Genomic DNA, 25857 nt, shown 5'->3' with positions numbered 1-25857 from the left:
GAGAACATAAAATTAGACACTTACCTGTGTTTGCAGGTACCTGTGCATCAATAGCTCTCTCTCTCTCTCTCTCTCTCTCTCTCTCTCTCAGCATGTTCGGCTTCCTGCTGTTGCTTAGAAACACAAAAACTCAAGGCCAGCTGCCAGTAGATCACACGTTCTTTTTTTACTAGATTTGTAGGTCTGTTGTAGTAACTGCACTTGTATTAATGTATGTATGTATGCATGTATGTACATGTGTACTGCCAGGTCCATAACCTTTGGAACAAAGATAAGGTTTTTTTGCATGTGGTCTCTGTATAACATTTTACTGAATTTGAAATTAAGCATCGATGTGGCATTATCCATTCAGGAATTATAGCGCTTTTCATATACACACACAGAGTTTGGGGGTTAATAAATAACAGAACAAATTAACAATTTTTAACATAAGGAAGGTGTTAAGGAAGGAGGTAGCTTTCAATACATGTTTTGGGTCGTTATGCATCTATTATCCATCAGTCTTTTAGCATTTAGATAATGCTGAGGCGAGAGTAGCCCTATACATTTTAGACTTCATCCTGCTACTTCTATCAGCACTCAGGTCATCAACACCCGTGAGCTGGTTTTATTGGCAAACTTACAACATAACAACATAACACTGCTGCCACCATGTTTGACAAATAAAGGTGATATTCTTTGTATCATGAACTGTTCCTTTCCTTCTCCATACTTTCTTTTTACTATCATCTGGATACAAATTAGTTTCATCGGTTCAAAGAATTTGGTTTTCTGGCAAACTCTAATTTGGCCTTTTGGTTCTTGAGTCTTAATCAACAGAATAAAGAATGTCCCAAACTGTTGCATTGGCCACCTCCAATGTTCTTGCTATTTCTCTGGTGGGAGAGAGATGTCCTCCTTCATTTGCAAAGATCCTTGCTGGAAAGGATCTTTGGACCTTGGACTTCATGTTGACAGTCAGGGGCGTTTTTTTTAGGATTTTCAGTTGGGGGGCCTCAGCCCCCATAGATACATATTTAACACATATTTGACTTGTTCAGAATCAGTACTCGAATTAGTCTTTGTGATTACACACTGTGTTTACTGTATAAACCTTTTTCTATGTACAAGTACAATCAGTAAAATGTAATCAGAAAACAGCATATAACTTTAAACTTACATTGATTAGCAATATAAACAACACGCTGGAGGCTGGACAATGGAATAAACTGTGTGGGTGCCAATAATGTCAAACATTTATCTCTTAATTCTTTGACAATACTGCTGCTTTTTGTTGAAAACTGGCAGACTGGCATAAAATGTTATTGTTAATGTGCCTGCGAGGCTGCCCTTTCAGATAACTCAACTGTAGAACTGAATAGAGAACTGTAGATGGTAGGTCTCCAAATGAGCAGCAGGTAAGAATAGAACTTTTTTTTTTTCATGTGACTTTGATCATCATGTTATTTAGTTTAATTTAGTGTTTTAGTTACATAAATAAGACAGTAGGTTCTCTATTCAACCCCTTAAAATTTTATAGCTACTAGGCTATTTATTCAAATTCATTAATATAGACAAACATTGTTTTAATGTAATTAAACAAAGAATATTTTAATATTATTATTTTTTTGTTTATATTCATTAAAAAAGTAACTTTTTTAAATCAAAGTGACAAAAACCCTACTATAAGACTAATAAATGTATTTTACGATTTGGGATATTATTTAATACAATACAATATTTATTACAAAAGCAGGATTTTTCTATCTCTGTAAATCACACTGCTATGCAGTTAAAACGAGTTCACTGAATGGTGTCTGTCACTATTTCTAATCATTTATGTGCAGAACTCTATGGTAGTTAATGCCATATGCATTGTGTTATGTTTTATATAAACAGTTAGGTTTTCCAATCAAAACAGCAACGGCATGATTGTCTTATAAAGTAGACTATAGGTTTATAGAGTATGTGTTAAGGGCTTCAGTTTCACTAGAAAAAACAGCTGGTGTGATGAGGGTGAACACAGCGAAGATTTAACTGATTAATCCCTCGTGACGTTTTGTAAACTGTATTTATGAGAAAGGACTGAACTGATGCAGTTATAACAATTTATCGAAAAACACACACCTTGCTTAATCCTCGCTCTGTAATGGCGTATTGAAGACCGCGCAGGGGAGGAGCCGCTTTCATATGAAATGTAAAGGGGACGATGGGCGGAGAATTTTTAGGGGGGGCTGAGTACAAATGTTAGGGGGGTTAAGCCTCCCTAAAAATGGCCTAGCGACACCCATGTTGACAGTTCAAGTGAATATGCAAAGGTAAATAAAACCAGCAGGCATTTCATCTGTATGATTACTTACGGATTAATAAGGGGACAGGCCACACCTGGTCATGCAAATGCTTGTCGGTCGTTTGTTCCATTATTTATGAGCAACCCCAAATTTAGGCAATTTGTGTAAGAAAATTGCTGTAATTAATGAATGCTTAATGCCATATGTCTGTCAATCCTATTGAATCTATGCAGATCAATTCCTGCTCTCTGTTTCACTCAAATGAGGATGGGTTCCCTGTTGAGTCTGGTTCCTTTCAAGTTTGCTTCCTATTACCATCTCAGGAAGTTTTTCCTTGCCACTGTCGCCCTCGGCTTGCTCATCAGGGACTTTCTGACCATTTTGATTCATACACAATCACATTCCATACAAACTTAATAATTATTTTGATTGTGTAAAGCTGTGTGAATTTAATCGAATTGAAATAAAGCAGAAAGCCTTGCCTTTGTCAAATGCCAAAAAGGTACTTCTTCCCAGATGTATTGACCTCATCAATAAAATATCCATGACATGCTCTACAACTTCCTGGTAGACGGCTGCGCTGACCTTGGACTTAATATAACACAGTGGAACAACACCAGGAGAAGTGATGGCTCCCCAAACAACCAATGACTCTGCAACCTTTACACTAGACCTTAAGAAACTTGATTTCTATGCCTCTTCTCTCTTCCTCCAGGCTTTGGGACCTTGAGTTCCAATTGAAAAGATGACTCTGGCCCACTGAGCAACAGTCTAGTCCTTTTCGTCTTTAGCCCAGGTAAGACGCCTTTGACGTTGTCTCTGGTTTATTAGTGGCTTGACACAAGGAATGCAACAGTTGTAGCCCATGTCCTGAATATGTCTGTGCATGATGGCTCTTGAAGCACTGGCTCCAGCTGCAGTCCACTCCATGTAAATCTCCCCCAAATTCATGAATGGGGTTTGTTTTACAATCCTCTCAAGGCTGTGGTTATCCCTGTTGCTGGTGCATCTTTTTCTACCACATTTTATCTTTCAATTCAACATTCCAGTAATGTGCTTGGACACAGCACTCTGTCAACAGCAACTTCTTAAGCTACCCTCCACTCGCAGGGTGTTAATGACCATCTTCTGAACAATGTTCAAGTTAGCTGATTAGAGTGTGACACCAATGTTGAACTTTTTCACAATATTGTAATTTTCTAAAGTACTGAATTTGGGGTTTCATTAGCTATATGCCATAATCATCTAAATTTAAATAAATTCAATTGATTATTTTTTTATTATTTCGATAATATTCTAATTTATTAAAATACACCTGTATATACTGTTTAAACAAATTTTCAAGAAGCATGTAACAAACATATTTACATATGAAGAAAATCCAGGTTATATAATTCATGACATTTGTGTCTGTAAAACAGCTTTTCATTTCACAATAATAATATTATTTTATCCATCATTCCTGACATTTCTGAATTTACTCTGCCAGATTACTTGGCCAAATATTTTCCCACTCTTCTCGTTTTCCTTGTAATACCTAATACCCGACTTTATTCTGTACAAATATACAGATTTTACCCTGTGTATTTTATTACCGTTGCAATATACACCCAATAGCTTTATTGATAATTTCCTGGAAGGGGAAACGATTGAACTCCAGGGTTCAATTCTCAGCTTGGGTTACTGAGTTTTAGGTGTTCTTGTTGGGTTTCTTCCCACCTCACATCAGCATGCTGGTAGGCAGATCTGCAATGCTAAATTCCCTCTGCTTGGTGCTTTGGCATCACATCCAGTATGTATTCCTGCCTTACACCTAAAATCCCTGAGACAGTTGCAGATCCTTGAGGGATGCAAGCTTTTTGTAAACTACAACTACCAAAGTCTTGTATGGTGTCTTTATTCTTGATAAAGTTCAAGAGAGAGCAACAGCAGATAATCCACTAATGTTATAAAAACTTCTGCTTTATCTGCTGATTCTCTACCTTGCAGTTATAGAAGACATTTTTCCTTTCCTACGCACATCTTGCTGACATACTGCAAGCAGGTGGAAAGAGCAGTGACAGACTAAGCTGCTGTTAGCCATGACTAGTATGATTTCTGTCAGCCAAGACAACCTGAAACAGCTTGAAATGGCTGAAAACATTTGGCAACGTAAAAGGAACAAGGTAAGGCTTTGACTACAGATGCACTTTGAATTTACAAGATACAGTACATTTAATTTCTTTGCAAAGTGTATTACATTACAAGATAAAAAAAATCTGCATTGTGTGTTTTCACTATCTTTCTTTTGGTGATATTGAAGAGGTTTGGCCACAAAATGACTGCAATATCATATTACCAGAATGCTCATTTGTTCTAATCACTGGTTCTGATTGCATAGTCGATCCTCTAGGGCAGCTTTGCAACTATACTGAACCCATTAGCCATACCATGTCTTCATATTTAATATCAACCTCCAAAGAAATTAACTAGTGCTCTATAACATTTTTATACAGTTGAGGCAAAGAGTTTACATACACCTGAGGTAAAAACATTTCAACTCTTTTCACACACTCCAACACATTTTATTATGCCCTTTCTGTGTTAGATAATAATAGTTAAGGTACAGAATTAGACCATCTGTCTTACCATATCAGATATTTAATGTGTCATTTATATACACTGTTTCAACTTTATTTTGAGGTCAGTTTTCTAGATAATCTTCCTTCCTTATGATGCCACTCAAGATGCACCAGCCCCTTTTCCAGCAAACCACCCCAACAATTTATGCTACCACCCCCATGCTTCATAGTTGGTATTCTTTAAAGTCTCACCCATTCTCTCACTGATCATTATGGCCTAACAATTCCACTTTTGATGCCTTCATTATTTCCTTCATTGACAGATTAATTCTTTCAGGCCAAAGATTTTTCATCCCTGGGGGTTGATTTTGGCTCTTTTCAGATAAATGCCAGGTTTATCAAGTTTTATAATTTCAAACAATTACTAATGGTACCTAAGGCAAAGAGGCACTGGCTTCTAAAAGTAATCACATCAGTTTCTTTAACTTGATGCATACTTTTAACCTACTGACATTTTGATGGAATTAATTACATTTGAAATAAGTCTGTATCTAATCATTTTTAAATGATAGACAGTCTGACATCATTTACCAGGCTCTACTTTTTCATCTGCATGTTGAGGAATAGGGTTATCATTGACCACAGTACTCTGGCAATCTTCACCTGCCTCAAGCCTTGCCATTAGGAAAATGAAAATTATGCTAAGCTAGTGTTAAGCATAATGGGGAGGGTTTTTTTTCTCTCCCTATCACCATGGGTCATTTCTAGAAGAGCATTATGTGCTGGAATATTTACCAGAACAATAAAATTGGGAACTCTGATCTTGTTGCTAGGCATGAATACCATACAGTATGTTTCCTTTTAATCTTCCCCAAAAAATAACAAAAACTGCTTTTGAGAAAGACCAATTTGAGCAAAGTACTGTACTAAGGCGGGGTTCTGAATCATCTGCTACTGTACTGTATATTTTGACACCTCTGGCCAGGTGCAGAACGAGGTAAAGCAAAAGATGATTTGGGGAGAGGGAAATGGAACAAACCAAAGTAAATATAAAAGTAGATGGACAGCAAGCAGTCCATAATATTTTGTGCCATGGAATTATGGTATGCAAGATGAGGCACTGATTGTTTTTCCTTGATATGTGTTTGTACAAAAAACATAAAAACACACTGACAATAGCAAGCACAACAAAAACGTCACGATTAAATAAAGACCAAGGCTTCGTAAGTATTGCCAAGTAAAACATTTATAAATTAATTTTTTAAAAACAAATCCCTTTTAGTGTTTTACAGATTTTAAAGTGTAACCATTGATTTGGCCTACTGAAATCAGCTGTACTCATCAGGATTTATATATAGAAAAATATTTCTGGCAACATTCATCATTTTGCATTTGTTTCCATACAGTTATGTAAATTTTTAAGGGAAAAAGACAAGCTTGGTAAATTTCCCCAAGTTTACGCATTACTGTGTGTACACAAAAGCTGAACCGTTTCAGATTAAGAGCAACAGGAGCTGGTTTGCATAGATAACAAGCCGCGAACACATCAGCACTTCACCGTTCAAAGGAAAAACAGCCAAGATAAGAAAAATAAAGAAATGAAATGAACAGCAATAAGTAATGAATAAAATCATCTACAAAATCCTTTACAGGTTCCACTGAATTTATAACCACAGCTTTCCAAATTTCATACAGCCAGCACCTGAGAACAAGCAATTACGTTGTCAAAAGCTTCATTACTTTTTTTTCTTCTTCTCTTTTTTTTTCATTTTACAATCCTGAATATATTCTAGAGGTATAACCTCAAGGTACAATGTGTGCTGGAGCAGCCTCTGTGGCATAGGTGATCCAACATACTTTGTCAACATATGTGCACAATGGTGCCCATTTAAGATCTATCGAGCAGTAAATACATTACAGGGGGCCAGTAATCTGATTACTGAGTAATACTTGGCACTATTGCTTCTTCTGATGTTGCTAAAACAGGTCATAAATATTCCCTTTTCAACTCTTCCTTACATGCCTAGAGACACAACAGCCAATAGCATAACATCACTTGTAGATAGCTCCTGTCAACAACTTGGAGCATCTTTAAAGTGACTATTCAGTAAGCGCCTGGCACATACAAACACTTCATAAACCCTGAACAAAAGCTTAAGGGCAGTTAAGATTTTAGATGAATATTGCAACATAGGCCATATTTCCACCATTGAGAACAGAAAAAAAAAAATAAAAAATATGACATTTGTTCCTTAAGTAAACATATGTAATGGTTCTGTTACTGAATGTCAAAAAACAAGCATGAATAAATCTCCAGATTGAAATTTCAATATCCTATGCATCTTTGGGGAGCAAACACTCCAAGGAAAGTCTAAGAAAAGAAAAGCTTGCTGGTAATGGATAGCAGTAGAGCAGATGGGGGACAAAGGGATGGATGGATTGATAAGTGTCACTGAGTCCAAGCTGCAACATTTACATCCTGTTAATTTAACCAGTATTTTCTGCATTTTTATATACACATACAACTCAAAATTAAGTGCAATTAAATTTACAGGTCTAAAACAAAATTGTTACGTTTTCCCACTAAACCAAACAGTATTAGAACATTTTATGGTACATTAAAAGACAAGTGTAGAGAAAGTATAAGAAAGTGTGACATAATGTCTCAATGGCTGTGAATAATTAGAAAAAAAATCAAGGAAGAATTAAGCAAAATTTAATGCACGAAAACAAAGAATCAGTACATATAAAAAAAAAGAAGAAAAAAAAAGAGGAGAACAGAACGCCCACACATACACCAGCCCATGTGGTTTTTTCACAATGAATACTAAAGTCCCCTGGGGAAAACTTATTCCAAAAGAAACTAAAACGTACAACGAACTTAGTGCCTGCTGCAACACTGAGATTGCTTCTGCTTCTCTGAACTTGGCACATTCCCTGTGCAGGAACTTGCCTAAAAACTGACAGTCTCGTCATCTATGAAAACGGCCACCAGGGAAACTAAATAGCCCACTTATTCAGAAACTAAATAGATCACCATAAAGAGCCAGTAAAGGATCAGTGCCTTTTCGAAAATCTAATTCTCCTGTTGCAATGATTATCCTCCTCCTCCTGTTGTTGTTATTCTCCTTCCAGTCAATTTCCTGTGCCATTTCAGTCTCTCAGGACCACCTCCAGTCAGAGAGGATATACAATCTGCAGTATGTGCAATCGAATATAATTTGACAATAAGAACATAAAAAGTGGCGCATGCAGTACTCTACTGGAGTATGTATGTTCTTCCTGTGATCCCTTTTTAACCCTTTGAGATGATGTGTCTAAGAACAGACACTCTGAGATGATCATGCCTGACTGGTCAACTCCCGAAGTTTCTTCCTAAATACTCACTGAAACGGTGGGTATATCTGTGGCATATAATAGGGGCATTGCACTTGGGGTTTACAATCAGGGTTTGAATGATATTTTTGTTGCTAAGTATTCTGTAGCTTAGTATTAGATCTTCAAGTCACCAAATCCCAACAACTGTTGTATGCTATGTCTCTTATGTCTGTTTAATGTCCCTCAAGGGAGGAGGAAAAAAATAAATAAATTAGCTCATACTCTGTAGACAATCTTTAGGAAACCCTACAGCAAACACATATGAGAAATGGCAATTTATTTAGACAACTGTGGTGTACCAGGATGTACACATCTATTGTTGTGTTTAAAACAACAACAACAACATATTACTATTAAAGAAAATTATATGTTTTTGAGAATGCTGTTATATTTAAATATACCTAGAAACAAGGGGCGTTCAAGGTAAACCAAACACCTGACTGTGCACAATAAAAGAACACAGTTATGAGAGTAAAAACTCTCTTTATTTCTCTATACAATCCCCTCACTAGTGCCTGGATACCAAGAAAATAGACAATTTTCTCAGTATGCCAGAGCCATAATTGGACTGCCTGCATCACGTCTGAAACACTGGCCTCCCTGGAACTCCTTTAATGGCGTAAGCATGTAGAAACGGATTGGAGCAAGGTAAGGACTGTATGGAAACTGTACAGACGAGATCCTATTAAAAAGTTGCAAAAGTTGTTCGTGAATGATTGTGTGTACAGTTTCCACAGACAGATGCATCTTTTCCGCAAGCTGGTGACAAGTTTTCTCTGGCTTTTTAAGGATCAGGCAGTGCACTTGCTGAATGTTTATGGGAACAACTACAGTGGTATCCGACCCACCCAAGGAAGCATGGTTTTCTTTAAAATATTTTAACATTTTATATTTTAATATTTTTAAATGTTTTACCGTGGTTAATAGTCTCATTACTATACTGTGCTTAAAGTCTCCTGTAAATATTAATCGGTTTTACACCTTCATTTACAAGAAATTTTTTCAGGTTTCTCTTGAACGCCCCTCAGACAAAAGAGTAGTGTGCTTTAGTTAGGCAATGAGTCCCTTTGCATTAATTTGTGACTTAGATTGTGGGGTAAGAGGATGGAAATAAATGTTTATAAAATAATAAAAGTTGCCTGCAGTATCTCTTCAAAAACAGGTTGCAGCACACATTTGACCATCTTATACTACGAATGATCAAACTAAGTTTTATCAGGGTACTCATGTGCTAAGGTTTAAATTCCCCATTTTAATACACAACAAATGCACCCAATATTTCAGTGAGTAAAATGTTTTATAATTCATGTAAGCTAACTGTTCTGTGCTCCTTATTAATTCTGCAAATGGGCCTTTCAGGGCAAAAAAAAAAAAAGAGAAGTAAGACTTTTATAGATGCATATTGTAACTTAATCACAATAATCCTGTTTTTAAAAATGTATTTTTACTTGGACAAGAAAATATTTCTGCTTAATGTGTAGGTGCTGCATGAGCTCACCGGCAGTTTGTCATTTTCTTTACTTTGTTTGGCTAAAAGGGGTTGTACATAGTTATTGTTTAGTCAGCCTATCAAGACACTTAATATGGTTATTGACAATCAAGCCATATTAAGAATCATTTTCCTATATAAACCTACACAAGTAGAAATATGGGGGTTTAATGGGGCTTTGTTTACATTTTTTAAAGTAGATTCCTTGATTAGATTTACTCAGTACAGACCTACTAATATAAAAAGATCACAGCAGCATGCCTCTTACAAAAAAAAAAAAAAGGATATGTTGCGAAATAACACCTAAATGCTTTCAAGGAGTGCCTGTGTACAGCCATGTTAAAGCATACGAGTTGCTTTGAGCATACGGAGTAAAAACATTATACACATATTTTATATAGAATTTATACAAGATTCATATGGACAACTTTCTAAAGCTTTAACAATGAAGCTTTTACATATCCTGTACAATTAAAAAAAATATTATAAACATGATATTTTACACCTATCCTCACACGCTTGGTTTCTTATTCCTATTAAAAACCACGGAAAGATTAGGCACAGTGTCTGTTACTCCTCAGTGCCCTGGCTAGGTGGGAAGGGCATGGCCACTGCATGCTCCTGTGCCAAAGCTGCCAACTCCTTGAGAAACTCAGAGAAGATGACAGCACAGTAAACTGTGTTCTTTACCCGCAGTGCCTCTGCCTGTTTCTCCAGACTGGAAGTCCCAGTTCCGGCAACCACACCACGGAATAAAGCACTGTGCAGAGAATGCCCACCGTCCCTCACATGTGCCAGAGCTGCCTGAGCTGCGTGGCGTGCTCGTGTTGGACTGTTGGTATGCCTTAGGATCAGCTCACCCAGTGATGGCTTTCGACTCTTCACTATAAAAGATAGATATGCAGTTATATGCAGGTATAATTACCACAGTTAATCAGCCTACCACAACTGAATCTTCAAAATACAAAGGTCTGTACTTTCATACTATGTTATGAATATAGACACTCCTTTTGTTTTTCTGATTTCTTTTTTTACTAACCCATTGAATCTGATCGGCGGAGAGGGGGTACCCCCGTGGGAGAATCTGTCCAGTCTATTTTGCCTCGTGTGACAAGGAAGCGTCGAGCCTTCCTTAGCATAGCTGGAAATTCCTCATGCACTGCAGCAAATCCTTCAATACGATTCTTTACAGATCCAAGCACCTGAAAAAAGTGAAACGTAAAGGAAGGTAGTGCAACAAAGCCCAAAACAAACAAATAATGCTTGAACAAATGCTTGAATGGCTCTCTAACAACCTTCTATGAAAACCCAAAACATTTTTAAGTCTTTCTCCTTAACAGGCCACATAGGAGCAACAACTTGCCTTAAAACTTAAGAATATTGCCTACTTCAAGGCTATTAAGAGTACCACGGGAACTGAACTCATCTTACTTTTAAAAAGATTATTCTTGACTGAACAATTTCATTTAAACTGACTCTGGGACATCATGTAACAATACAACTTTCACTGGATTTAGATAATTGTCTCTCATGTAACAATTATTTGAGATGTGTTGGACTCTAATATTATCAGTGGGATCAGTCATTTTGTTACATTTATAACTCACTGTTTTCTGTCTCTTGTGGGATACAATAATCATTAAAAAAAAACTCGTAGTTTGAGTCATATCTTTTTTTTTGTTTTACTTGACAAACGGGATATTTTTTGAATCACAAAAAAGGGAGACCAATATAATTTGGATTTCTATGTTATACTTGCAGAACTTAAAGAACACTTCAAGAAAGAACACTTGAGCATCATCTTAAATGCAAACATTACAAGTTTATTTGATGATGTGAATGCTAGCAATTTTTTAATTAATGGGTGTGAAAATGGTCAGTACCTCATTCCTTCAATAGTGAATAAAAATATAATTGATATTGGGATCTTGGTAATAAAAGATTAGACTAAGCTTAGTGAAAAAGCTTAGTGAAAAAATATGTAATTTGGATACAGTATGTTGCAATTCAGTTCTAGAACAGATGTTATTATTATTTGGCCTTTTTTTTTTAATCAGAGTGAGAGGGTTTTGAGTACTGCAAGGGGGTGTTGTCTCTACGTAATCCGGCAACTGTGTCCTACCCAAAGCATGCAGGCAGGAGAAAGACTAAGCGAGGGAACATACAGTATATATAATCACTGCAAGCAATATCGAGTTTAAACAAGTGAAAATCTAATTAGTGTGCATGTTAATAAAGTTTTTAAACTTTATTAAAATTTACTATGATGGTTAAATAACTTTGTAATCGGTCCACGGTTTGCTTGCATGCCAAAACGTCGATCTGTCTGGATTACAGATCAACTACAATCTGTTACACCACAAGTCACAAATCTCTTGGGTCCATCAAAGTCTTACCTGTATGAGAGACTTGACACTAGGCTGGAACACCATATTTGTGTTAAGGAGAAAGGAGCGGAGCAGAGGCTGAGGGTAACAGGCAAGCTGAAACATGATGCCCGTCAGCAGAATGTTTACATACAAAGAATTTTGCATCATGTTCTCCAGCTTTGAAAACAGCACCGTCAAAAAGGGCCCTGCACACACAAAGTGGACAAGTCTTGAGCTAAATTAAATCAACCATTTAATTCATACACATATACAAATCACAAATTGTTACCTATGTATGGTTGTGCTTGAGGCTGTCCAAGTGGTCGTGCTGGGCTGAACACGGTTGGAGTGGAGCTTTCAGGCTTTGATTCTTCAGCTGCGTGCTCAGTCACCAAAGAAGGGCACTCCTCATCAGTCTGGTTTGGATCAGGAAGATTAGATAAAGGATCTTGTATAAATTCATCAGTACTTCGTTTATGAACCCTCCTTCCCTTTACTCGCTCTTCAAGTTCTCTTAGCTCTTGGTGAAATGCTTCAATACTGATGCCCTGGCCATTGGATTCTTCAGCAAGTGGTTCTGATGGTGCTTGTTCTAGCAGCTCATCGAGCAGGCTCTCGACCGACTCTAACCCTGGGCTGCTGCAGCTTGTGGGAATTGAAGTTTCAGTTGAGTTTGTGGCTGGAGTAGTTCCTTGTCCCTCACTGGAGTTACATTCCTGGGTTCGCCGCTCCAAGTTCGCCGGGCTTGACTGCGGTTGTGGAAGCGAAGTAGATTGCACCTGAGATGGTTTCATACACTCTCCTTGCAATGGAAGACTAGATTCTGTAGCCACAATAATCGCTCTTCCATTCATGCCTAATTCTTCCACTCCTCCACTAGCATCTGCATCTCTCTTCACCTTCTTTACCTCCATCCCTCTATCAGACATATCCACACACTCATCTGCTTGTCCAGTGCCATTAAAGAGCGCTCGACGTGGAAGTGCGTGAGGTTGGCGAGCTGCAGGCTCTCCTGGCCCTAATGTGGGAACTGCTGACGAGGGCGATGATGATGATGGTTGCAGAGAAACAGAATTGGGCAACAGGCTGCGTTTTTTGCTGCGAGGTGTGAGGCTAATGCAGTTCTTACTGATTGTTACATCCCACTCTCCACTGTTCCGATCTGAGCTGCTCCATTCTGTACGCGCTGCTGCCACTACGGCTGCCCTTTGCTGGATGTCTTTAAGTCCACTTTGCTGCATGGAGAAGTGCTCAGGCACCATATTGAGAGATGGGTTGGATGTGGGTGGTAGTGGTGGAGGTGGTGCAGAGTTGGGGGAAGGGTTTTCTCCATCGTAAGGGGCTGACCAGTTCCGACAGGCCCATGAGCAGAGCTCAATGCCCCGCCGTGCATCTCTTAGGTACTCTATGTAACCGGATTCCACTTCTGAAGCATCAGGAGGCTGATGCATGGGGCTGTTGGGAGAAGCAGTGGAAAAGCTGCCCCGAGGAGAGGAGGGAGTGTTGTCAGAAGCAGCAGTGGAGGATGGGTTGCTTGTGTTTTGCTGGCGCATAAAGAGTGCCAAACGAGATGGAGTGCTGGGCTTGGTGTGAATGGGAGACTCTGAACTGGGGCTACCCATCACTACAATAAAAAAAAAAAAAAATGAGATTAAGATGGTAAAAATTTTGATTTTCTAATACTTTTTTTCCTCATGCTGAGCAAAAAAAAAAAAAAGTGTGAAGTTCATTATTTTTCCTTGATGTGTAAATTGTTGCTGCTGTATGTTTGGCAGAAGGGACGTAAAGAGATGTTAAGACTGCTCACCCTTGATTCAGACAGAACAAAGAAAGTAAGTCACTGTTGCACTATGAGTCTTTAAAATTAGCACCATAATAACCACCAGACACACTGCTATAACCTCCTATATGCATGGCTGCAGATAATGTGAAGACAAGCTGATTATTATGCCTGCTGATTTAAAATGCAGAAAAAAAAAGGTGCAGAAATGGATGACTGGTTTATGTTTTGAGCAGCGCCTGTCATCTAAAAACAGCTTCCTGACCAATTATGCTCACAGTGTTGTGACTGATGACAAATAATACTTCCCAACAGGATATTAAGAGCTTAAACAATTTTCACACATATTAGCCACCACCACCTCTGGATTGTTTGTTATAAAACAGTGGTTAGCAAACTCTTACTGCATAATAAAATATGCAGTCATGGGCCACACATGCATTTCTTAATAATAAAATAAAAGAAATAAGAGGACAATGCCAGCCTGGGTATTATGTTTTCATTTAAGTTAACAACACAGTGGAAAAGCTTTAGGAATTTTCTGCTGATTGTTTGAGATCATTGTGCTTTCACTTTGTAAATGACGCATTGATGATGTGCCTGAAACAAAAGTATTGCTGTCAAGTTAAGTTTGCTGGAGATTCAAAGGTGGACCTTAGCCGGCTGTTGCTTAACGCTATAAGAAGTTTGCACCCTTCTTTCAATTAAGTCTTGTTTAATGCGTGTTTTTACCTTTACCCCAAAAGGCAGGTTCCTCCTCCTTTTCATTACAGGCTGCTGTGGTGATTCGGCAGCATTCTGGGATGAGAGACAGAAACTTATCGGCTGATTTGCCATAGAGGTCGGTCTCTCTGACTGCACGCCGCTGACTCAGCATCACATGTGTGCAAGGCAGCAAATACCTACACATGAAAAGCAAATTAATGCCTGCACTGAACTGACATCAGTCAGGGACTGAAGAAGGATGAAGTTAATTGTGTATGTGTGGCACAGACACACACCTGAGAACGAGCTGGAGCATAAGGTCTTCACAGTTGAGGGAGAGCAAAGTCTTGAAGAGACTGAGAGAGACCATGCACAGCTACAGAGTGACAGAGGTACAGAAAGTTACAACATACTGCCCCCCTGTCATAAAACTACATGAAGGCATTGGTCAGCTATGCAGGAAACAGATACAGAGTTCCTCCCCCAGTGGAAAAGAAAACCAGACAGATCTGTCAAACTTCCCAGAGGCCGAAACTTACCCGTGAGTTGCTGCTGATGCGTGTGAGCAGTGTATCGAGGATTGTGTCGTTGTCATGACGATGCAGCAGTATGAAGCGAAGAAAAGTCTTGAGAAGAGCTTTCTCTGCGACACTACGTAAAAATAAGTCCAGATATGCTGTACTTGCTATCATTTCATCCACAGATGACTAGATTTCAAGGATGGACAGAGAGAAAAAAATTAATTATACTTCATAGCAATGCCTGTCAAATGACTCTGTGCATATATAATATTAGACATATCACCACACATGCATACGGTGGGGTGAAGAACAGTGTGTCACCTTGTGCAGGGCAGGACCTATGACTGGTACCAGGAAGCCATTGTGGAGGTAATCAGTTAGCTGGCAGCGGACAAGTGGGTGTGCCACCTGTACCACAGCGTTACAGAACTCTAGACTGTTCATGAAAAGGACCAGAGAGGACACGCCCATCCAGTCCTCCCGCCGCAGGGCATGCCAATCATCACCACGCACCTCAATCTTCCGTGGCAGTGAGGAATACAGTGCACTCAGGCCTGTCGCTAGTACCTAAAGCATGGAGTCATAGAATCAACTTTCCAGTTCGGCTAGTTTGTAGCGTTGAGGCAGACATGGTGTGTTGTAGCACTGAGACAGAGAAGACAGAGTAGACAGAGACTGGTTGATACAAAAGCACAGGCATCCACACCTACCGGACAGAAGTAGGAGTTCTCAGTGATGTAGCGGGCCACAGCATGGCTGCTGGCCGAGGTAGCCATGACCAAAAGCAAGGCATCGCGAGCTTGTTGTCCCAGAGCTCCATCTCGATGGATAAACGGTACCAGCAGTGAGAAAATCAACAGGTTTGTGGGACCCTGCTGGATTGTACCACACCTAAACAATAGCTCCAACACAGCAGGCTGCCTCGCCATGGACACACAAACCTTAAGACACACATACACAAAAATTTACTCGAAATAAAGTTAAACATATGGATGAGAAACTGAACTCAAACCTAACTCTAATCCTAATAACCCTAAAAATTTATTACCATGGGTTTTCTTAGCAACAAATATCATTTTAACTTTTGCTATTTATTCACTTAACAACAACACATATTTGAATCACTTGAGTTTCATCTTTATCAAAATTATTAGGAATAATAATAATATTTTGATTCACAGCTGTTTAAGATTAAAAAAAATGTAACGTTCAATAATCAAAAATCAATAGATTTAAAAATAGGGTTTAATAACTGTAAGCAAACACATCCACACCTGGTTGAGCAGCAACACGAGGCTGGCCTCCAGGTTAGCGGGACAGCCGAACTGTGGGTCTACACAGGCTCCCAGCAGGATGAGCAGTGGCTGGAGCACGGCACTGATCTGGAGCAAGGGCTGATGGGATTGGCCAATCAGCATTTCAAAAAGCTTCAGCAGAGCCGTTTGGCTGTCAGGGTCTAGACCACGGCGAACATGCCACTGTACCAGGCGTTCCAGGATGTTCTCAGACACTACCAGCTCCAAAATAGGACCTAAAGCTGAGGACGAGATGTTATAATATCGCCACTGTTACTGGTCCTAAGCTTAACCTATAGTTCATGCAGCGACACTTTTTCATCAGCTAATTTTATAGTTATAGTGTGTTTTAACATGCTATTGTATTTTTTAAACCAAACCTTATATGGGAACTAAAAAGATTTTCTGCTACAAGACAGTTCCATTAATAGAACATGACTTGTTCTTTAGCAACCACTCAGCTGAGTTCACAGTTTAAAAATACTTGTATCACATATCACAGATGTGCTGAATGACCCACACATGGCGTTTAGAAAGTTTAAATGGGTTATATAGTACCTGGTGGATCACTGTCGCCCCCTGCTGGTCTTTCCTCTGCCAGCAAACATAGCATTTGATCAGTGTGATTCCTCACAGCTGTCAAATCATCAGCTCCCCCTGCCACAGGGTCCCTCTGATCCAATACCCACGACACCTGTGAATGTAGATGAGAGACAGATGATGAGAAAAAAGGGGGAAAAAACAGCAGCACTTAAATGATTAAATGCCTCCTGCTTTTATATAAGGAAAAATGTCTATGGATTCAGACTTTAAGTACACGAAAAATGTGTTGTTTAAGAGCTGTGGAACACAAAGAGCACAAACACACAGAATCAAAGATGCTCCCACACTTGAACCAAGCAAAGATGAAATGTCTTCCAGTCATTTGTTGTCCCTGAAAACTTTTCAACTAACGATTGCTGGCCGATTTTAGCAGTTTGTGCTTCCATTTTCACAATTTTCCAATGGTTTGAATAACTTCAATCAGTTATATGTAATCTATAAACTGAAACGCTGAGCAAACAATAGATTTTGTCTGAATGCAGTAATTTTCAGAAGTAAAAACTTCGGGAGAGGGAAGATCACTGATAATACGAGTCTTGAGAAAATTACATTAGTGGTTATGTTGATGGAGGAGAGAATAGATGCAGCTCGTCTGAGTGGTGGAAAAAAAAGGAAAAGAATAAGTGATGGCCAGGGCCATGTGCATAGCAAGTCCTGTGCTTCATTTTGTTGTCTATTATTTCAGAAATGTTATACCCTGATGAGCAAAAACTACAACTAAAAACAGTGCAGTACATAACACAACAGTTAAGCATGTTTGCGATTATATATCACCTGTCTCCAATGGTTCTCAAACACTATCAAGCATGTCTCGGGGTCGGCAGTGCATGGGCTAGATGGGGCAACATTCCGACTGCTCCGCCCATCTGGACCCCTGGGAGTTATACGACTCAGCCAGCTCATCTTAGCTTCTTGGCCTAAGGTCAAAATTCTTGAGGTGGGGCTCTTCCAGAACAAAGGGAAAGACCAGAGGAGAGAAAGGGAGGGAAGAAAGAAAAGGAGGAGGAGGAGGAAGGGAAAAGAAGAGAGGAGAGGAGAAGAAAGGGGAAGAGGGGAAGGAAGGGAGCATAAAATACAAAAACAGCCAAAGACGGAGTGTGTACAGGTGCACAAGAGAGAATGGGAGGTGAGAGCATAAAAAGGGCAGAGTCCCGCTGGTGTCCTCAGCAAGAAATGTCAGAATAGCAGGGCAGTCAGAATGTGGGACTGAAACAGGTCAGCAATGTCATCCAGTCTGTAGCCGACACCACTCCATACCTGCAGAAAGAGAGAAAGAGTGAGTCAGGCAGTGATATGTCCTGCACACCTGCAATGCAACAAAGAGTAAAAACACAATAGAAAGAAAGCGAAGATGAACACACACCCCCACATGACATCTAATGTATATCTGCTCATATTTCTGATCAAAGCTCTTCTGCTGATCTAGATTAACCGAGTGTGTCCAGGACATAAAAGATTGGATGACCAATAACTTTCTTTTACTAAATTTAGATAAGACAGAGATATTACTCATCGGCCCAAAAACCAGCACACAACAGCTTTCACAATTCAGCCTGCGTTTAGAAGGATGTACTGTTACTACCAGCTCAACAGTAAAAGACCTGGGCGTAATATTAGACAGTAACTTGTCTTTTGAAAATCATATTTCCAATATCACAAAAACAGCCTTTTTCCATTTTAGAAATATTGCCAAACTTAGGAATATCCTATCCGTATCTGATGCAGAAAAGCTAGTTCATGCATTCATGACCTCCAGACTGGACTATTGTAATGCATTACTAGGTGGTTGTCCTGCATCCTCAATAAACAAGCTTCAGTTAGTCCAAAATGCAGCCGCCAGGGTTCTCACTAGATCCAGAAAATATGATCATATAACACCTATATTAACATCCCTGCACTGGCTACCTGTTCAGTTTAAAATTAATTACAAAATAGTACTACTTACATACAAGGCTTTAAATGGTTTAGCTCCCACATACCTAACCAGTCTTCTGATACGCTATAATCCACCACGTTCCTTAAGATCACAAAACTCCGGACTTCTGGTAATTCCCATTTAATTAGCATTTTCATATTTAGCTCCAAAACTTTGGAATAGCCTTCCAGACAGTGTTCGGGGAGCAGACACGGTTTCCCAAAAGTAGACTCAAGACGCATCTCTTTAATCTGGCATACGCGTAACTCATCCCATAACCTCATACTCCAGTACACCTATCCTGAATGGCAACTACGCTAATTCTCTCCATCTGTTCTGTACTTTTTTACCCATCCCGCGTCTTCTGGAGATTGTGCCAGCTTTAGTAGACAAAGGCCAACCCTGCGAGGTTTCTGAGGCATCCAGAGAAGGACCAGCTCCAGCTGGATTCTGCTTTATGATGGCTGGAGGTACACATCCTGCTCCTGTGCTTCCAGTGACCCAGACCCCATCTGCCCTCTGCACCTACTGACTCCCTGTGCTGAACTGGACTTCATGTTAATCTACACAACTTCTGTTATATTAAACTTTCACCTGCACAACACACATGATGTTATTTCTATCTGTTATCACCCAGATGAGGATGGGTTCCCTGATTGAGTCTGGTTCCTCTCAAGGTTTTTTCCTACTGCCATCTCAGGGAGTTTTTCCCTTGCCACCGTCGCCGTCACCCTTGGCTTGCTTATCAGAGACATTTCATTCATCATTCATTCATCTAATTATTATCTAGACACATTTTTCTCACACATACACACTTCCAAATATTTTCTTTTCTAAAAAAAAAAAAAATTCTTTAATTTTTTGTGAAGCTGCTTTGAGACAATGACCATTGTTAAAAGCGCTATATAAATAAAAATTAATTGATTTGATCTCCTTAAGTTATGCTAAATTTACATAAGTTATATGCAAAACATTTGAGCATTACATACACAATAATAACACAAACTGTTATAATGTAGGAGTTCTCAAACATTTTTGGGTGCAAACAATAGACAATTATGATTTGTTTGGTGAACACAAACCTTAATTCTAGATTTATATTAACAGAACAGTGCAATTTTCCATTAAATGTTAAACAACATTTTATTACGTTATCAACATACATATGTGTAAAATAAGTGCAAAAAATTTAATGTTCCCTGCTTTGATAGCCGATAGCTGATAAGAATAGAGAGACAATAATTGGTTTGTCTAGGGATTTCCAAAGCGCATGAGTCTAGAATTCCCAACTCCCAAACCATATTCCCAACTAGTTTACCATTAACAAATAAGGTGGTGTTATTTGGAATTCACTTATATTGCCATCACTAAGCCTTTGATTCCAACATGTGCACAAGAAGTCAATCTGTATGAAATAGCCAGGAGCGGAAACATAATTTCACCATCCCAAAATGCAAGTTCATTTCTGCTTACAGAGCACATTAAAAACTGTGCTCAGCATCAGAAATAAACAAAGTAAAACATCTTCCTGTCAAATAAGTTATACTGTATATACAAGTATTATCTTTAGCTTAATCAACATACTGACAGGTATATTTGTTCGTTAAATCTAAAACACCAAGTATACAGATGGTTGGTTTTTGAAAGAAGTTTTATATCACTCTCCAAAGTTAGCCACCTACTGTAGAATGTTGCTATCAAGACCCAAACACAGCTACATCGAGTAGACGGACTTCATCTGTCTAATGCATGGAAGTTAGAAATTATGTAATCATGTCTGGCGATTTATCACTTAGGATGGATGCATTCTATTTTAAATAAACCTGGGTATCTGACTGTTCATTCCTGGACAAATTCTATATCTCTGTAGGAGAATATTTTGCTACAAGTATTTAGTGACATTTTGTGGTTAAGGCTCATGGTTGCTGATCAGAGGGTCGGGGGGAAATACTCAGCCACTGGAGAGCCAGTCCCCCACCAGGAGAAATTGGTGGGTGGTGGCCGAAAGAATTAAATATTGTGGCAACCCTGACAAAGGGAATAAGTCCATAAAAAAAAAATAAAAAAAAATGACTTGCCCTGCACTTGTTAAAGCTAGACGCAGTGCGCATCAAACCCAACATACAGTGCCAGGTGGTACAAATTTGTATATGCATTAAGTGAAGGTATTAAAGAATGTAATTTGAGACATACCACTAGTATATTTAACAAAGATGGATAGGGAAACCTCTTCTATTTCAACTCCTGTGCTTTAAGGACTAAAAACTGACCTTATAATTTATTAAAATTTGATTTAATTTAAACATGGCTTATTGGAACACAGTAACATTTCTTACTTTTAGCACACAAAATCTTTTACATTTCTAATATTAATTTGTGAAATAAATAGGTGAAATAAAAGAAAGTTTAGAATTTTCCTTGTGAACCCATTTATAAAAAAACGTCTCTAGCGTAGGAACCACTGTTCTAAAGGGATGTCTGTTCCTCAGCTTCCCTTAATCAAATGATGCAAACCCACTGTAGTGTTTTTTTTTTTTTGTTTTTTTTTTAAGTATCAGCTGACTCTAATAAAATTTCTTAAAAATAAAAACAGCTGAATTAAAAGCTTAAATTCCTTTATGGAAAGGAAACCGTCTCATGATATTCCAGGAAGTTTTTATAATGGCAGGGCGGAGTCCTCGGAAAAGTTTAAACAGAGGAACATTCTGCTGCTGTGTCATTAGAACGTTTAAGGTTCAAAGAACCACTGTTCTTTAAGACATTAATGTCGGACAAGCTTTTTTTTTCTTTAAGCATTCTCATTGATCTTTTTTAATTAAAGTCATGCCTTTGTGGAGAAAATGCGAATGATAATGTATTATTTGTAGCCCCACAGAGGAGAGAGCAAGAGAAATCCGTTGTTAGAAGTGACATTACTTGAGCTGCATCTCTATTTATTCTTATGGACTTTTATGAAACGAAAATAGAACTTTACATTCCAATAGCTTCCTATGAAACCCAAAAATCCTGAAAGCTTCCTGAAGAAAAGAAAAGAAAAACACATCTCACATAAGATGGCTTGCTTCCCAAAAAGAACTTCAAATCACCCCAAAGGTTGGCAGCATGCCATTTGTGCCACAAGGCATAAGAGGCCAGTGCTGAGTCTCAAAGCACAAGACAATCCATGATCTGTCCATCACGACCATGCAGCTAACACTGACAGTACCACTAGGGGCATTTACATGGACCCTAGAAGTCCACTGGTAATTACAGTACAAAATCAGAACAAAAATGCATCATGTAAACACTTCAGTTAAAACACTCTGACCTGTTCTGGAGCAGATTGAATTATTAATCAGAACTAGATGCGTGGTTTAAATATTTGATAATTTGTTTATTAGGTAAATATCAGTCATGTAAACACTTAAGACTTTTCTCTCTTGTCAAAATTAATATATATTCTTTCTGCGGATGTTTTCCAACATTAGGTGACTTGAGTTTCCTGAAGCGAGGTGGGGGGATGAGGGGGGTAATACATCCCTTGCTGATTGGTAAACTCCAAGGTAAAACTCTCCGACTGATCTTCATTTAAAACTGTAAAAGAGGCGCTGATTGGCTTACATTTCATACAGACTAATGCATCTAACCAAGCATGGGTGAAACTGAATTCTTTAAAGCAAAAGCCAGGATTCATCTAAAAAAAATTTGGGAAGCCTAAACTAACCTCAAAATTAAAGGAAAAAAAAAAACCCTTCACTTTCTTCTGTTATACTTCCAGGAGATTAAATACCACTTTGCACAAGGTCACAAAATTTGCATGTAAATTCAAGTCTTATCGGATCAGCATGCAGGTAACCATTTATGCGGAATGATTACGATCAGAGTGTAGAAATGCAAACTACTGACTGTGCTCTGCAAATTATTGTAGTTGGAGAACGTGCAGTTCTTCTCGGTTTCACAGGGAGGTGGTGTGGTAACCTAAATTTTTAAGAGACGTCACCACTGGAAAAATCTAACTAACGACAGGAATGACATGCATAACAGCAGTAGATTTGCCTCCATTTGAATGTCTCTAATATTTTCCACTCCATGCACTAATGCCAACTCCTCTTTCTTAAGCGCAGTTCCCACTTTCGCTAATAATTCATGAACTGTTATGAGATTCGAGCAAGTGTGAGCATGACTGTGGCTTAAAGGGGTGTCTCAGGGTGACTCATGTAATTTTTTGAGCATGACTTTTTATGACTCCACAGAGACTTTTCACAGACCTATCCATATGCAGATGCTGTCGATCATAGCCAGGCAATGGTTTTAGAATGTCAGAAGGCCTAAGTAAACAGTAATGTAAACAGGAACTGTGAAAACAAAAACGCAAGGCAACACAAAAGCCAAAATAAAAGTCTCTTGCAGCACTGCACAATGCACAAAATCTTGAATGCCAAGAGAACTGATATGACACTACAGCAACAGCTTAGGAGTATAATAAATCCACACTAAGGTGATAGAAAGAAAGTAACAAGTGCCATAACTGTGACAATGGTTGTTCTTCTCAGTCATATTGTCAGTTATTGTAGGTCTCTCTGAAGGGATGCATAGAACCTTGTAGCATATCTTTTATTAATAAGTAATCATCATTATTCCTGGGCTCACCCTATAAAACCAGCTGTTTTTCTGTGCCTTTACAGTGTCACCATATTTCATATTAGCTGTGCTTAAGCACTTCGCAACCTACACCATAGCTAATGATACAAGAGCGCATTCGTGCCATGGCAAGCCATGAATTTGAATCTGTAGTCCTTCATAGGAAAATCCATAAAATGGAGAGCTGGGCATTAGAAAGCAAAGCAGACTGACAGCAGACTATTATTTATAAGCATAATTACAGATAAGTGAGGTCACTACACTACAACAGAAGCCAGAGAGATGAAATCTGCTTCAGAATTTTTATCTGGTCTGTCTATCTGTAACAACAGTGAGAACATTTCCTGCCGAACTAATAGCAGAAGCACAATAAATTCTCTCGCAGTTCTTCAAAAGCAGCAGAAAAAAAAAAAAAAACACCTGGCATGAAAAAACAGGAAATGTGCTGTGTGTACTGAAGGACAAAGTGTTTTGTTCTGGTATAATTTAAGTGCAGGGTGCGAGTTATTTAAAAGGCAGTCCACAAGATCAATTGTACCTGCAAGTACATAAAAATAAGAGTTGAAATTGCACTGGCAAGCGTAACTGATATAAAGTAGAATACCTCATCGTATCTCCCTTTAAAATCATGCTGTCATGCTTTTATTTCTTAATTCTATGCTTTATTTAAACCAATAATTACTATTTATTTCAATATTTAATAGATAAAGTACTAAACCATTGAACATTTAGTGAAATAAAAAAAGAAATCATTTCAATAATTATTAAAAAATGAGCACTTATAGATAATAATTTCACAACAATATTCAAAATGAATAAGAAAACTTTATGTCCTTGCTGGAAGCATCTGAGTGTCCTCTTACAAAAATTTAAACACTCCAAACTTTACAACTGCTGTTTAAAATCCAATCCATGGATCCATTGGAACTGCAGTATACATACAACAATACATGAGGCCACTGAAATGTAATACAATAAGTAATTAAATTTGCTGGCAAAGGCACGAATTAAGTTAGAGCAATGGCAGCTGAGTTGATCTGCCTCTGCACAATGACTGGACAGCTGAACGAGGGGTTGATGCTCAGAGCGAGGCCATTCTCAAAAACACACAAAAAGTATTGCATGTCCTAGGTTGACAATTTTTAAGAGATTTATAATTTTAGAGTTAGAACATTCACAGTGCATTTGAAACTTACTAAATTAATCTGATTCAAATGGAAATGAAAATTTGCAGGAAAACAATCTGTTTGCCAGTCTCTTGTTTAATGTGTGGATTAATCTTATGACCATGAGAGTAAACAATACACACTCAAGGAGAATTCAAGGCTGTGTAGTGCAATAAAGTCAAACCTTAACAGTAGACATACCAACTGTGTACTGACATGTGATTTAGCTTTTAGTACACTGTTTAAGATAAAGTCTAAGTATTCAAAAGTCAGAGAACAGAAACAGTTTATTATTACAGGTACAGAAGATTGAACTTGACTGGGTATTGGGTAAAAGAGTTAAATCTCTAAACTTAAATCAGCTAAAGCTCATGCTAAACTTCTGTTGGCTGGTCAAGTGTCTGGTCAAGCAGCAGAGCTCTTAAATCACCAACTTGCTGTTACTGAACTTTTTGTCAAATCATGAATGCATTATTGTACAACCTACAGAATCAGCTAATCACTTGGTATCTATCACCTAGCTGAAATATAAGTTCAGGTCAAAGTTTCAATGTTTGCGGTGCTGAAATCTCTCAATGACCACAGAGGCAATTTAATGCTGTTGTTTTTTTTTAAAGCTACAAACAGCTGCATAGCTGTATTAATCTAGCCTTCTATTTCTAACTAGCTAGCTAAAAGCCAGTAAATTAACAACACACACACCAATCTAGCCAAATGTGAAGTAAAAAAACTGAGCATCATTCGCTAACTTCCACAAAAAATTTGAGAGCAAATAAACGCCCTACCTTGTCTATGTGCTCAGGGTTAAATTATGTCCTCAGCCTATTTATGATGCATTGCATACTCAATAATTACATACTGTTTACTTTAATACAGAATTTTATATTCTGATAGCTTGAGCAGGAACTATTTAATCAACCCAAGAAAGATCAAACATTTAAACAGTTAAAAATAATTGCCTAAATTCTTAACTACAGTTTTAAAAAAAAATAATAATAACACCTGAAGGCAACATACTCGAACTGCAAAATGTACATAGTCACGTATACTGCCTGGCAAAAAAAAACTGCACACACTAAGATTTGATTCAATCACCCTTAGCTTAATAGCTTAAATTTTGACTGAATTTGATTGAGCTTTGTGTTCATCTTTTTACCCTTATGCATCCATCAATCTGGAATAGGT

At 38.3% G+C, this 25857-nt stretch overlaps 1 protein-coding gene across 2 annotated transcripts in view; it reads right to left on the bottom strand.

Moving 5' to 3' along the window:
- Positions 1-6059: 6059 nt before the first annotated feature.
- The window catches only part of fhip1b (FHF complex subunit HOOK interacting protein 1B), a 36720-nt gene continuing 16922 nt past the window's right edge, over positions 6060-25857 (bottom strand). The window contains exons 3-14 of one of the 2 annotated variants that reach the window (XM_053496501.1): positions 17746-18228; positions 16927-17062; positions 16348-16610; positions 15784-16014; positions 15395-15640; positions 15092-15259; positions 14849-14928; positions 14580-14749; positions 12357-13691; positions 12095-12273; positions 10738-10900; positions 6060-10582 (exon numbers count right to left, since the gene is read on the bottom strand). In XM_053496501.1, coding sequence (XP_053352476.1) covers positions 10269-10582; positions 10738-10900; positions 12095-12273; positions 12357-13691; positions 14580-14749; positions 14849-14928; positions 15092-15259; positions 15395-15640; positions 15784-16014; positions 16348-16610; positions 16927-17062; positions 17746-17874 — 3414 coding nt within the window. In that variant the 5' untranslated portion in view covers positions 17875-18228 and the 3' untranslated portion in view covers positions 6060-10268. The remainder of the gene's footprint in view (positions 10583-10737; positions 10901-12094; positions 12274-12356; positions 13692-14579; positions 14750-14848; positions 14929-15091; positions 15260-15394; positions 15641-15783; positions 16015-16347; positions 16611-16926; positions 17063-17745; positions 18229-25857) is intronic. The other variant, XM_053496502.1, reaches the window with a different exon arrangement.

Source organism: Clarias gariepinus, chromosome 5, assembly GCF_024256425.1.
Source record: "Clarias gariepinus isolate MV-2021 ecotype Netherlands chromosome 5, CGAR_prim_01v2, whole genome shotgun sequence".
Lineage (NCBI taxonomy): Eukaryota > Metazoa > Chordata > Actinopteri > Siluriformes > Clariidae > Clarias > Clarias gariepinus.
This window is presented reverse-complemented; position numbering and strand designations above follow the sequence as displayed.